Raw genomic sequence first — 14,965 nt, forward strand, 5'->3', positions numbered from 1 at the left:
AAAATTCTCAAATTCCTATTGAACTGACTGGATTTTGCAATGGTAAACAAAGACATTTCGATGACATTTGCAAAAGTATAGTGACATATGAAGCACAACTCTCTCAACTTTCTGTGGGTCAACACAGCAAATTTGCGTGACCAACTTGAACCCAATATGAAATCTGAAATTCCCACACACCTAGATTCCTATTGAAATGAGTTTCGTCTACGAAAATTCACAGAACAACGATGAATAGAGAAATTTTGTTTAAATTTTGCATACAAAAAAAATCCATTGTCAATGGATGCACAACTCAAAAGTCACTTTCAGATAAAGCAGCTTTCTTTGTGTCAACATTGTGAATTCGCATGACAAACTCTGAACCAATGCAAAATCTCTTATTGAAATAACTGGATTTTGCCTGCAAAAATTCGCCAAACAATGGTGAATGGAGACATTTTGAAACTAATTTTCAAACAAAGTAGCTCTCTTTGTGTCAGCATGGCAAATTCGCAATTACCAACTTGAACCTGATACAAAATCTGAAATACCCAAACACCTGGATTCCTAATGAAATGACTGAATTTCACATACAAACATTTAGAATCAGTGGTAAATGAAGAAATTTTAGCTAAATTTTGCATGCAAAAAACATTCATTGGCAATAGTGTACCGATATATGAAACAATTCAGAAATTACTTTCAAATAAAGTAGCTTTCTTTGTGCAAATTTGCATGACCAACTTGAGCCAGATGCAAAATCTGATATTCCCAAACACCTGGATTCCTATTGAAATGCCAAAAACATGCATTGGCATAGGTGTAGCGACAAATGAAGCACAACTCATAAGTCACTTTCAAATAAAGCAGCTTTCTATGGGGCAACATGGCGAATTCGCATGACCAACTTGAACCCGATGCGAAATCTGAAAATTCCCAAATACCTAGATTCCTGTTCAAACGACTGGACTTTGCCAATGAAAATTCGCCAAACAATTGTGAATGGAGAAATTTGGGTTAAATATTGCAATTTGGCAACAGTATAGCGACATATGAAGCACAACTCAGAAATCACTGTCAAATAAAGCAGCTTTCTGTGGGTCAAGAGTGTCAAATTTGCTATTCTGAAATGAAATCTGCATGTGGAAATGTTTCGCCCTTATGCAATATTCTCAGATACGTAGATTCCTATTGAAATGACTGGATTTGCCAGCAAAAATTTGCTGAACAATGGTAAGTGAAGACATTTTGCATGCAAAAAACATCATTGGCAATAGTGTAGTGACATTTGAAGCACAACTCAAAAAATCACTTTTTAATAAAGTAGCTTTCTGTCTGTCAACATAGCAAATTTGCATGACCAACTTGAACCCAATGTGAAATCTGGAATTCCCAAACACTTGGATTCATATTGAAATGACTGGACTTCGCCTACGAAAATTTGCCAAACAATGGAAAATGAAGAAATATCTGTAAAATTTTGCAGGCAAAAAATGCATTGGCAACATTGTAGCGACATATGAAGCACAACTCAGAAATCAGTTAAAAAAATAAAGCTGCTTTCTTTGTGTCAACACGGTGCATTCGCATAACCAAGTTGAACCCGATGCTGAACATGAAATTTCCAAACCCCTGGATTTCTATTGAAATGACTGGACTTCGCCTATGAAAATTCGCCAATGGTGAATAAAGAAATTTCGGTTAATTTTTCATGAAAAAAAAAATGTATTGGCAAGAGTGTAGTGACACATGAAGTACAACCAAAAATCACTTAAAAAATAAAGCAGCTTTCTTTGTGTCAACACGGTGAATTTGCATAACCAACTTGAACCCGATGCTAAACATGAAATTCCCAACATCTGGATTTCTATTGAAATGAATGAATTTCGCCTCTAAAAATTCAACAAACAATGGTAAATGAAGAAATGTTGGTTAAATTTTGCATGCAAAAAACATCCATTGTCAATAGTGTAGCAACAATCGTAGCACAACATTTTAGAAAATTTCAGTTTCAAATATAGTGTCAACACGACAAATTCACATTAACTTGAACTGATACAAAATCTGAAATTAACAAACACCTTTCCTATTGAAATACCTGGATTTCGCCTATGAAAATTTGCCGAACAATGGTGAACGAAGACATTTAGGTTACATTTTGCACGCAAAAAACATCCATTGGCAATAGTGTACCAACATATAAAGCACAACCCAGAAATCCCTTTCAAATAAAGCAGATTTCTATGGGTCAACATAGCGAATTCACATGACAAACTTGAACCAGATGCAAAATCTGAAATACCCAATCATCAAAATTCCTATTTAGATGACTGGACTTCACCTACGAAAATTCGCCGAACAATGGTGAATGGAGAAATTTTGGTTAATTATGCATGCAAAAAATATCTATTGGCAAGAGTGTAGTGAAATATGAAGCACAACTCAGAAATCACTTTAAAATAAAGCAGCTTTCTCTGGGTCGACACAGCGAATTCACATGACAAACTTGAACCAGATGCAAAATCTGAAATACCCAAATATCAAGATTCCTATTGAAATGACTGGACTTCACCTATGAAAATTTGCCGAAAATTTTGGTTAATTATGCATGCAAAAAAAATCTATTAACAAGAGTGTTGTGACATATGAAGCACAACTTTGAAGTTACTTCCAAATAAAGTGAGCCAACATGGCGAATTTGCATAACATCCTGAACCCAGTATCAAATCTGCGAAATCCTTTTGAAATGATTGGATTTCACTTGCGAAAATTTGCCATGTAACCACACCTAAATAAACAGCCACACTTTTGCAAGTTTCCATAGAGGTTCCTCATAGTTGTTTCCAAATATCTAACAGTGCATTGATCCTTCTTCCTCAGATACCCAGCCTCAGTCACAGCGTCGTCTCGCAGACGAGTTTTCGGGCTGAGTACAAATCCACCGCCGGCCCCACCGTCTTCCAGAAGCCTGTTAAGTTCCAGGTCGACATCACGTACACCGAGAGCACCGCGGCCACCAAGGAGAACGGCATCTATTCAGTCACCTTCACTCTGCTCTCAGGTAACCACAGCAACCGCAATCAAGCCACCGCTATATCAGTGCTCATCAAGACCGTAGAACGCCAGCGTAGCTTAAAATGAACGAAAATAGCCGTGCGCAAAAGAGAAAAAACTGACTTGTTTTATCTTTCCCTATGATGTTGAAGCATGTTTGGGATAATTTCATTCATTCTGTCTGAAAACCCTACAACAGTATTTTAAAAAGGAAAAAATCCAGTGTAGTGCACAGGTTGGGTCAAGTTGGCAATATGGCCGGATGAAAAAGATGACTAATTTTAATACAATTTTCACTCAGAAATTGCCAGTAAATTTCACAGAGAATCGCAAGTAACACATTGAGTTTTATTTACAACTTCTAATTTGTAGTCTAATTACATCGGGTCTCATTCAGTAATAATTATGCAGATTATTCATATTTATGCACACAGGAGAATGTTTAACAAAAATTGTCCACCTAATTCACAACACTGTCTGTACATGAATTTGTTCTGCATCTAATTCTTTTGTTAATATGTTTGGAGTATTATAAAGTAGGAACCATGTGTCCAAAGTACATGTGGTTTTATTTCTAAATTTAGAACAATAAATTTGAGTACAAAAGTTAGAAGAGTTATGTAAAACATTTGTACGATTTCACTTACAAACTCGTGCATAAGCATAGTAAGTGAATGAGACCCATTGCCTTGATGAAACTTTATGGACAAACTAAATTTATTTTAGAGATACAGGTGCAAAGTCATCACAAGTATTCTGTAAATATTTAACATAAAGCCCATAATCGTATACTTAGCCTTGGAAGAAACTTTCAGTCTGTTCTCTAAGGAACAGTCCTAGACTGAGCCAAATAGCCTCTTACACGCTAATTATCCCATCATTATATTGCAGATCACAACAACAACATGAGATAAATAGAACACCTAAAAATGCATTATTATATTGGCTAATGCATCATCCTCCGTTATTTTCTACCATTAATATCCATTGCGTCTCCATGTGATAGCGCCAGCAGCAGCTCTTATCGACTACAGCATGCACAATGTTAAATAATGTTGTTGTCCACCTAGCAGAGATAAGAAAGACTCCAAGTTACAAGTAGTTTTACAATAAATTCCTGTCAGATTCCTAAAAGTCTTCAGTTGTTCTGTCTGTGGAGCTTTTTTTATTAAGGTGCAAACTGAGCGAATGAGTACGCGATTAATCAGATTTATCGAGTACTCATTAATCTCAACAGAGTTTTATATGTGACCTGTTACACTTTATTGCAGGTCCAAGCCGGCGTTTCAAGCGGGTGGTAGAAACGATTCAGGCGCAGTTGTTAAGCACACACGACCAGCCAGGAGTCCAGCAGCTGTCTGGTGAGTATAAATCCCCCTGTCCCTTCCCCCACTCCGTCCCGAGCCCCACAATCCCTCTCATGCCTGTTTATACCCCTCCTCCATCATGCATGTCCCTCACAGCACACCCCAACACAGCATCACAATATTCTCCACATGATCCCAGCCTAAAGCAATCCCCATTTGGATGCTAGAAGAAATAGGGAGTTTTCCAATTCGTGGTGATTCCCTTCGGCCACACCGCTGCTCCCATTTCTCAAATGGCATTAACAGTAGATTTCCCTGACAGTTTTCCAAATGTAGGCACCTCAGCTTCATGATTTCTAGTTTTGGGAGACAGTGTCCTTGTTGGATGAAGGATCTGGACTGGTTATGTAAAGGGTCCTGCTACCATTTGAGGTCGGGATAACCCTAAAACCGAAATCTTGCTCTGTCAGCATCAGCTATTGTGCTGAACCAACCGGATCACAGAAGACACAAATCAGGGGCATTACGATGATATACCAAGTATTGGGAAAGTTTTTCTTCTGTATATATCTTCTATTACCTTGAACTATCCAGAGCTTCAAGGATGAACGGCTGATTATGTGTTTTTTTTTCAGAGGAGAAACGTAAAGAAAAGGCACTTTTCCATCCTATTCTCCATCCACTCCGTGCACGTCCTCTCTTCTTGACACATGATGATATTTGACTGTGTCCCAACCATCTCCCTGATAACAGCTCCACCTTGTGGTCTGTTAGATGAACAACAGCATTTAATAGATAATACCAATGCATATAAACCCAAGTTTTTGAGTTTTTTTAAATGCACACCCTGCAGATTGTTTCAGTAATTATTGGTAATGGATCTCAAGGGACATTTAGTTATATTTAGCACCTTTGATGCTCTTTTTATATTTGTTCAACACTCTGACAATATACAAAGGTTCTTGACTTGGCTGAAAAAAGAGAAATATTAATATAAATGAAAGGCTGCATTAACTTTAAATTTAGATTAGATTTAGATTTTTTGCTCAATTATTATAACTTATTGTTGCTGTTCAAAGGTTCCAAAGAATATTTGGACCACAAAACCAGTCATAAGGGTCAATTTTTTTAATTTTGAGATTTATACATCATATGAAAGCTTAATAAGTTAGGATAGGACAATATTTGGTCGAGATACAACTATTTGAAAATCTGGAATCTGAGGGTGCAAAAAATCTAAATACTGAGGAAAATTGAATTTAAAGTTGTCCAAGTGAAGTTCTTAGCAATGCACATTACTAATCAAAAATTAAGTTTTGAATTATTTATGGTAGGAAATTTACAAAATATTTTCATGGAACCTAATATCGTAATGATTTTTGGCATAAAAGAAAAATCTATAATTTTGACCCATACAATGTATTTTTGGCTATTCCTACAAATACAAATATTAGTAATAACTTCTAGTACTTATTAAGTAGTATTTAATGAGTGTTAAGTAGTCAACAATGTTTGTTGCTGCCAATTTGAGGAGGTTTCAGGGAGTGTTGGGCAACAGAAAGACATCCCAGACCATCTCAAGAAAGTAGATCCTTACTTTTTCTCCTCCTGTCGTCCTTCTCTGTTTCCACCCCAATGTCTTTGTCTGTCTTTCTTTCTCCTTCGCTTTCACTTAGACACGTCACAATCATGTGCTCCGTGTCTCATTCAGTGCTGTATGACTCACTGCGGTTTGAAAGCACTACTGCACTGCAGATGAATGGCACATACACGCTGCAGTCAGATTACACTCACCGCTCCAAAAATAAACACTTAAATTACTGATTTAATTATGGTATTTTGTGTAGGAGGTTGTGGAGGTTTCTGAGTGTATGCAAATAACTAACCTCCCAATGTTCTTTAGTTTCATAAAAACTATTTTTATCCCAAACAAGCGTAATTACCCACACAAACTTGTCTAATAACCACCCAACCAAAGTCTTCTTGCCCCTAATGTAGTCTAGATGAAGACATCTGGCCCCATGCTTGTTAATTGGAAATTGCTCATTTGCTTCACATGGGCATGATGAAGAGCGTACACAGTGAATCTAATGAGCTAATGTGCTGATCCAATTTATAAACCCAAAACTTTTTTTTTTCAATTTTGTCTGGTGTCAACACGAATGTTTCTCTCTCGCAGAGAGCTCTCAGTGTGCTGCAAAAACCGCTAAAGTCTCAAAGTCAAAGTGTGGTAAGACTCTTACGGCTTCTGTGTTAAATACACCAACTTGCTGCACAATTACAGTGGCAAAAGAAAGTGTTTGGACGCTTAAGTCAAACTTAAAAATATCTGAATGTTGATGCATAAGCTAAAAAATAAAAATGTACTAAACATTTATATACCCTCAGGCCATTTACAGGGTTCGTACAAGGTGCTTGAATTTGACTTTTTGAAACTTAAGGCGTGGAAAATCTTTAAAAACAACAATATTCCTGAAAAGGTAAAAAAAGACAATGTATCTATGAAATAAGTGTTTAAAGCATATATCTTTTCACACAAAATTTATACAATTCAAAAAACATTGATTTTAAACTCATGACTTCGATCATTCCTTTTAGGCAATTCACTAACAAAAGCCAGATCAAATTAAAAGAGCCATTCATTTTCAAATTTCAACATTGCTTGTAATGATTTTAAAAAGCACGTAGTGATGTGTGAAACTGAGCTTTTCCGAAACTTAAGTTAAACCAATGCATCGCAAAATAATTTACTGTTTCAAAGCGAGTTATCATAATTTACTGTTTGACTTGGATCAGGACTTCAAATTGTATATCCCAAATCATTTGATTTAGATCGGGACTTCAGAGCGGGTTCAAAAATTATTTGACGTAGATTGGGACTTCAAATGGCATATTGCGAGTCATTTGATTTAGATCGGGACTTCGAAGCAGGTTCACAAATCATTTGATTTAGATCAGGACTTCAGAGAGTGTTCACGAATCATTTGATTTAGATCGGGACTTTTGATTTAGATCGGGAATTCTTTGACTTGGATTGAGACTTCAAATTGTATATCCCAAATCATTTGATTTAGATCGGGACTTTGAAGCAGGTTTTCAAATCATTTGACTTGGATTGGGACTTCAAATCGTATATCGCAAATCATTTGATTTAGATCGGGACTTCAGAGCAGGTTCACGTATCATTTGATTTAGATCTGGAATTCAAATGGCATATTGCGAATCATTTGATTTGGAGCAGGACTTTGGAGAGGGTTCACAAATCATTTGACTTAGATTTGGATTTTAAATTGCATATCGCAAATCATTTGATTTGGAGCAGGACTTTGGAGAGGGTTCACAAATCATTTGACTTAGATTGGGATTTTAAATTGCATATCGCAAATCATTTGATTTGGAGCAGGACTTTGGAGAGGGTTCACAAATCATTTGAATTGGATCGGGACTTCAAATCGTATATCCCAAATCATTTGATTTAGATCGGGACTTCGGAGCGGGTTCACAAATTATTTGACGTAGATTGGGACTTCAAATAGCATGTTGCGAATGATTTTATTTAGATTGGGACTTCGAAGCAGGTTTACAAATCATTTGATTTAGACTGGGACTTCAAATCGCGTATTGCAAATCATTTAATTTAGATCGGGACTTCAGAGAGTGTTCATGAATCATTTGATTTAGATCGGGACTTCAAATCGCATATCGCAAATAATTTGATTTAAATCGGGACTTTGGAGCGGGTTTACAAATCATTTGACTTGGATCGGGACTTTAAATCGTATATCGCAAATCATTTGATTTAGATCAGGACTTCGGAATGGGTTCACAAATCATTTGACGTAGATTGTGACTTCAAATTGTGTATTGCAAATCATTTGATTTAGATCGGGACTTCAGAGCAGGTTCACGTATCATTTGATTTAGATCGGGAATTCAAATGGCATATTGCGAATCATTTGATTTGGAGCAGGACTTTGGAGAGGGTTCACAAATCATTTGACTCAGATTGGGAGTTCAAATTGCATATCGCAAATCATTTGATTTGGAGCAGGACTTTGGAGAGGGTTCACAAATCATTTGAATTGGATCGGGACTGCAAATCACATATCGCAAATCATTTGATTTAGATCGAGACTTCAGAGCAGGTTCACGAATCATTTGATTTAGATCGGGACTTCAGAGCAGGTTCACGAATCATTTGATTTAGATCGGGACTTCAGAGCAGGTTCACGAATCATTTGATTTAGATCGGGACTTCAGAGCAGGTTCACGAATAATTTGATTTAGATCGGGACTTCAGAGCGGGTTCACAAATCATTTGACTTAGATCAGGATTTCAAATCGCAGATCCCAAATCATTTGATTTAGATTGGGACTTTAGAGTGGGTTCACGAATCATTTGACTTGGATCAGGACTTCAAATCGTATATCGGAAATCATTTGTTTTAGATCGGGACTTCAGAGCGGGTTCACAAATCATTTGACGTAGATTGGGACTTTAAATCGCATATCTCAAATCATTTGATTTAGATCGGGACTTCGGAGCAGGTTCACGAATCATTTGATTTAGATCGGGACTTCGGAGTGGGTTTACGAATCATTTGACTTTAATCGGGACTGCAAATCGCTTATCGCAAATCATTTGATTTAGATCGGGACTTCGAAGCGGGTTCACAAATCATTTGATTTAGATTGGGACTTCAAATCGCGTATAATGAATCATTTCAAACCAAACTGAATGATTCAAATTAAATGATTCAAATTAAATGATTCAAATCAAATGATTTGCTGTTGGAAGTTCCGATCTAAGTCAAATAATTTGTGATCCAGTCCTAATCTTTAATAATACTTTGGTAGTAATACTTTGCATGTGCTTCACTTTATTTTTGCCATTTTGTTTTATTAGTATATTTTTATTTATCTATTTATCCTTTTTTTTAGAATTCGAAAGAGTAGACATTGATGATAAGTGAGATCTCTGATTGAAGTCCTTAAAAAAACAAAAAAATAGTGCTTTTACAGTATCTGTACGAGCCCTGCATTCAAGATGTAGATGAAATTGTTTTTTGATCAGATTTGGAGAAATGTAGTATTACATCACTTGCTTACCAATGGATCTTCTGCAGTGAATGGGTGCCTTCAGAATGAGAGTCCAAATAGCTAATAAAAACATAACAATAATTCACAAGCTATCTACACCATCCAGGGCATCAATTAACATCAAAGGCTAAGAAACAAATCCATAATTAAGACATTTTAACTTCAAATCGTTCCTTCCAGAGTCGTTTATTCATGATATTGCTTTCTCCAGTGAAAATGTTGTCTGAATCAAAATAGAAATATGCACAGATCTGATAAAACATGAATGTTCATGTTTGGGTGAACTATCGCTTAAAGTGTCCAAAAACTTTCTGAAGTACTTTATCACGCACACCACCTTTTTTCTTTATATAAACCTGTGATAATAACAGCACTTGTAATGCCGCATGTCCTGTATAGTACATTGCATTTTAAGTGCACCCAACCACATAAATACCTGTCAGTCAGTAAGTGCAGCACAATTTTCTTTTTTCTTTTTTTTTTTTCCTTTAGGTTTTGTGTGCACTAAAACACTTCTGATACAGTGTGTTAAGATGTGCACAACATTAACTGGCTGTTACACTTACCGTGTTCGTGGCTTAGTTTCTTGGCTATATGAGGCAAACAGATGAGGCTGTGCATATGTACACCAGAGGCTCTGATGTGCCCCCAAATGTTCACATGAACCCTACACCACTAACTGAGTGCCAGTTGGTGTAAATGTGCAGGTTTGCATGTGTATTCATGAGTTTGGAAGTATCCTAAACCAAGTACACTAAAGGGGGTTTTCTCATGCCGTCGGAGTTAGCTCAAGGCTAATCTAAGCCTCAAATGGACTATTCACAGACCGTCTGCTGCATATTACACACAAATGCCAAGAACGTTTGAAAACCGCCATTTCCAGTCATCAGTTCCAGCAATCAGGATGCACAGGTTTTAAAAAGCCTTTCAAAAAAAAAAAAAAAAAAAGTTTACAGAAAGTCTTGCGAACGTTTGAGGTTTGTGCTATTTAGTCTTTGAAAGATTTCAAGAGTTTAAATAATTTAAATAAATGTTGCAGACATTGTAGTCTTTTATTCAAAATTATTTTTCATGAACATAATTTCAAAAACAAGGCAGAATATAGAGTGCTTGATGGCATCTTGTTGATGTTTAATCCGCCTATGAAATATGGTCTATAATTGAACCGGACAGATGACACTTCATAGGCTTATGTGACTTTGAGGAGTGAGCAGAATGAAGATTAAAGGGTACATTGTACCCATGTGTGGGTTTTCTGACTGATCTCAGTGTCATTCTCTCTGCAGTGACAGATGCCACATCGCTTCTCTCATTACTTTAGAGCCTTTTCTAATTATCTAGCCTCTCTCACGTTGGCTATATAAAGCCATGTGCCTCACCCCTACCAGGGTGAAAACCGACTTTCTCTTTACTTTCTTAATACGTGTTCCTGGTCTTATTTTAAATAGTACAATGCAATAAAACAATGCTAGTCTTTTAGCAAACTTAAGCAACTAACTAATTATAACTAATGTTGTTATAATCTGACTTGGGGCCCACTGGTCAGAAATAATGTTGGCTAAAGCTATTCATTTCTTTTAGGTAATTTAATGTCTGTTAAAGGTATGGTTCACCCAAAAAAGAAAATAACCCCATGATTTACTTACCCTCAAGCCATCCTAGCTGATTAAAGCCGTATATGACTTTATTCACGATTTATAGTTTAAATATAGATATTTTTCTTACACAAACGCATTGATTCGCTTCAGAAGGCCTTTATTAACCCCCTGGAGCCGTGTGGAGCACTTTTATGATAGATGGATGCACTTTTTTGGCCTTCAAAATCTCAACCCTCATTCACTACTTATAAAGCTTGGAAGAGCCAGGCCTTTTTATTAGATTTAACTCTGATTCTATATGTCTGAAAGCAGAAGGTCATATACACCTAGGATGGCTTGATGGTGAGTATTGGGGTCATTTTTATTTTTGGGTGAACTATCACTTTAAAGTAGGGCACTTCATATAATAGTACATGATAGATTTGAAAATAAATGTTAAAGATGCTCTTGGGGATCACCTTCAGTCTCATCCTCTAGGTCAAATAGCTTCCTCAAAAGTAGTAGTCTACAATAGCCTACTCACTGCAAACTCACATTTGACTGTCCCACCTTAGTTTTGGGCGGAATATTCTGTTTCACTTGCGTCTTGGCTGAAGTGAAATGGGTTGCAAATGTTGTTTCATGTTGACTTTAAGGTGGTGCACTCTTGAAAATAAAGGTTGTTTATTGGCATCAATGGTTCCACAAAGAACTTTTGCCATCTGTGGAACCATAATTGCCATCCATAATTCTTTAGATTATAAAAACGTTCTTTATATTAAGAAAAAAATGGTTATTTTAAGAACTGTTCACTGAAAGGTTCTTTGGGGAACCAAAACTGGTCCTTCTATGGCATCGCTGTGAAAACCCTCTTTTGGAGCATTTAAGGTGGTAGCTCTGTTTTGGAACACGGTAGCTGGTTTCTAAGCTAGTTCAAGCTGTTTTAGGCGGTTGACCAGATGAACTGCCAGCTGTTGGCTGGACTGGTATACCAACTTGGTCAAGAATGTTGCTAGAAAAAACAGGTAATACCATCTTAAAGGGAACCCCAGGTGATAAGACTTGTATGGCTAAATATAACATAAATTATGTCTCTTACTGAAATATGTAGTAGAAAAAGAAATTTACGTTATTTAAAAAATCCACATCGCGCCATTATTTTGATTATGAAAGGTAGTACTTTGTGAGCTACTGGCACTGAACTACGCTATTTCTACCGCAACACAACTCCGAATACACAACTCGGAAAAGAAAATACTGATACGATGACCACAGCTACTGAAAGAGCTTAACAGGTGGCGATGGATATGAGCATAGGCTTAAACCAAACTCTGTACCATAAATTTTCCAGACAAAGAATCTAAACGCACCTGGATATCAAATTAAATACATACTGAGAAACTCCTTCAGTGGCCATGGCATGACAAGCAATGTTTTTTGTAACCTCTTTCAGTAGCTGTTGTCTACTAAAAGCCTCAATAGCATCAGGGCTAAAGTGGAGAGAACACAGACGTGGGTCTTCAGGAAGTTTTCCTCTTCTTATCGCTAGGATAACTTACATCACTTCTCTTTTTTGCCCTTTGACTAAAAATTACAACCAAAAGTCACACAATGTGGCATTGTATCCATATTTATTTTCCAAGTTGTGTATTCCGAGTTGTTGCGGTAAAAATATTACGCATTTTCCAGTCATAGGGCAACAAGAGAAGCAAAGTCTTCACTTCTTTCCTAGCAATGAGAAGAGGAGAAAAGAATGGGAAGATGCCTGTGGAGAAATAAAACTTCCTCCACTTTAGCCCTAATGGCTTTGAGGCTTTTAGTAGACCACAGCTACTGAAAGAGCTTACAAACAATGTAAACATGCCGACACTTGTCATGATGCCGCGGCCACTAAAGGAGTTTCTCAGCATGGATTTCACTCAGTATATGGATGTGTTTAGACTCTTTGTCTGGAAAATCAATGATACAGCATTTGGTTTAAGCCCACACTTATATCCATTGCCATCTGTAAGCTCTTTCAGTAGCTGTGTTCATCGTATCAGTATTTTAGTTTTCCGAATTGTGTATTCCGAGTTGGGTTGCGGTAGAAACAGCGTAGCTCAGTGCCAGTATCTCACAGAGTACAACCGTTCTACGTAATCAAAATAATGGCACCCCATAGTCCAAAATATGTATATAACAATGTGGAATTTTTAAATAACGTAAATCTTTCATGGGTTTTCTACTAAATATTTCAGTAAGAGACATCATTTACGTTATATTAAGCTATAAGTCTTAATACCTAGTGTTCCCTTTAAGTTGGTAAGGTTGCTTCTGGAACATGAGAACTGGGTTATTGTTGGTCCGAGAATGATAATTTGGCTAACCAGCTAGTGGGTACCTAGTTGAACTTAGGCTGGAAAAAACAGGTCAAGCTTTTTTTTGGCAGTCAAGGTGATTTATCTGGTCCAGTATGATCTGCTTGCTCAGCCAGGTGCCAACCATCTGTTAGTCCAGCTCATTAACCATCTAAGCTACAGCTAATTATGATGCTGTAGCTATGTTTCTGTTGCTCAAGCCGTAAAGCAGGGGTGTCCAAACTTGGTCATGGAGGGCCACTGTCCTGTAGAGTTTAGCTCCAATCCTAGTAGGACACCTGACCCAACTAATTAAGGTCTTACTAGGCATGCTAGAAACTTCCAGGCAAGTTGGAGCTAAACTCTGCAGGACACCGGCCCTCCTGGACCAAGTTTGTACACCCCTGCCATAAAGCATAGGGCTGGCAATTCCATGATCATGTTTTTCCTTTCCAGGAAACACATATACTGGCAAAATATTGTAACTTGAATGTACTATATTACACCTTTTCCACCAAGGCAGTTCAGGTGCTGGTTCGGAGCCAGAGTCTAGTTTCAAATTTGTTCTTTGTCTTTCGACACCCAAAGCACTAGCTTAGAACCAGGAAAATTTGTTCGTAAGTAGCACCAAAACATTGCTGGTCTAGAAGTAAGAACCGCTTGTGTCAGGGGCTGGGGGCGAGGTTACCGTGACCAACAAGACGAACAGAAACCAAGCTTTTTTTTTAAATAGCAGCTAATCGCAAACACTTTGGATTCGCCGTGTTTGGATGCCGATGTAGGTTCGCAAAGCTTGTTCGGGATTTGTCTGCGCTGTGCGGACCATGGCGTTAAAGTTCTGCTAGAGCAATTCTAAAGCTTAAAGAGTCGTCTGTTCTCCAATCACTCTCACAGTGTTCTGGTGTTGTGGGCCAGTTGGTTAGCGTTGCGCCAATGCATCTCGAACACGCCTGGTGTGTTTGCCGTCGGTGCACTAGCGTTGCTGGAAAAGATAAGACGTATTCAGTGGCGTAAGATCTGGCTCTGTGGTGGCTCTCTAGCCCAGAGGTCTTCAACACTGCTCCTGGGGACCCACTCTCCTGCAAAAATTTATTTTTAACCTGCATCAGCACACCTGTCTGCAATTTTCAAGCAGTCTTGAGGAGCTTGATTGTCTGCTTTAGGTGTGTTTGATTAGGGCTGTAGCTAAACCTTTTAGGATAATGGATCCCCAGGAACAGGGTTAAAGACCTCTACTCTAGCCCATGGAAAAGCAAACCAGTTCTTGCCAGGCTTGAAAGTTGAACCAGCTCCGAACCAGCAATAGCACTAGCTCTGAACTAGCACCTGGTTCCTGCTGGTGAAAAAGGGGCCTAAGTTGCAAACCAGCTTGGACCAGCTAATGGCCAGCTAGAAACGAGCTAGAAGCTGTTTTTTTCTGGTTTAAACTAGAGAATCCTCATCTTGTACAGAATTTCCAACATTTAATGTTAGTATGGCCCTCAAAGCTTCTCCAAGTCTTAGTCTTCACATTTTCCCCTCTTTCTCTCCCCTCTCCTATCTCTTTCCCCTTTCTGTCCACTTCTCCTCGTGTGAACCCATTGTTCATTTCTCTATTTGTTCTCTCTTT

General features: G+C 37.7%; 1 protein-coding gene across 1 annotated transcript in view; it reads left to right on the top strand.

The window, feature by feature from the left end:
* LOC141301439 (serine/threonine-protein kinase BRSK2-like) overlaps nucleotides 1-14,965 on the top strand; it is a 92,209-nt gene that overhangs the window by 73,047 nt on the left and 4,197 nt on the right. The window contains exons 18-19 of the mRNA XM_073831665.1: nucleotides 2,863-3,043; nucleotides 4,308-4,397. Of these exons, the coding sequence (XP_073687766.1) occupies nucleotides 2,863-3,043; nucleotides 4,308-4,397 (271 nt within the window). The remainder of the gene's footprint in view (nucleotides 1-2,862; nucleotides 3,044-4,307; nucleotides 4,398-14,965) is intronic.

This window comes from Garra rufa, chromosome 25, assembly GCF_049309525.1.
Source record: "Garra rufa chromosome 25, GarRuf1.0, whole genome shotgun sequence".
Taxonomy (NCBI): Eukaryota; Metazoa; Chordata; class Actinopteri; order Cypriniformes; family Cyprinidae; genus Garra; species Garra rufa.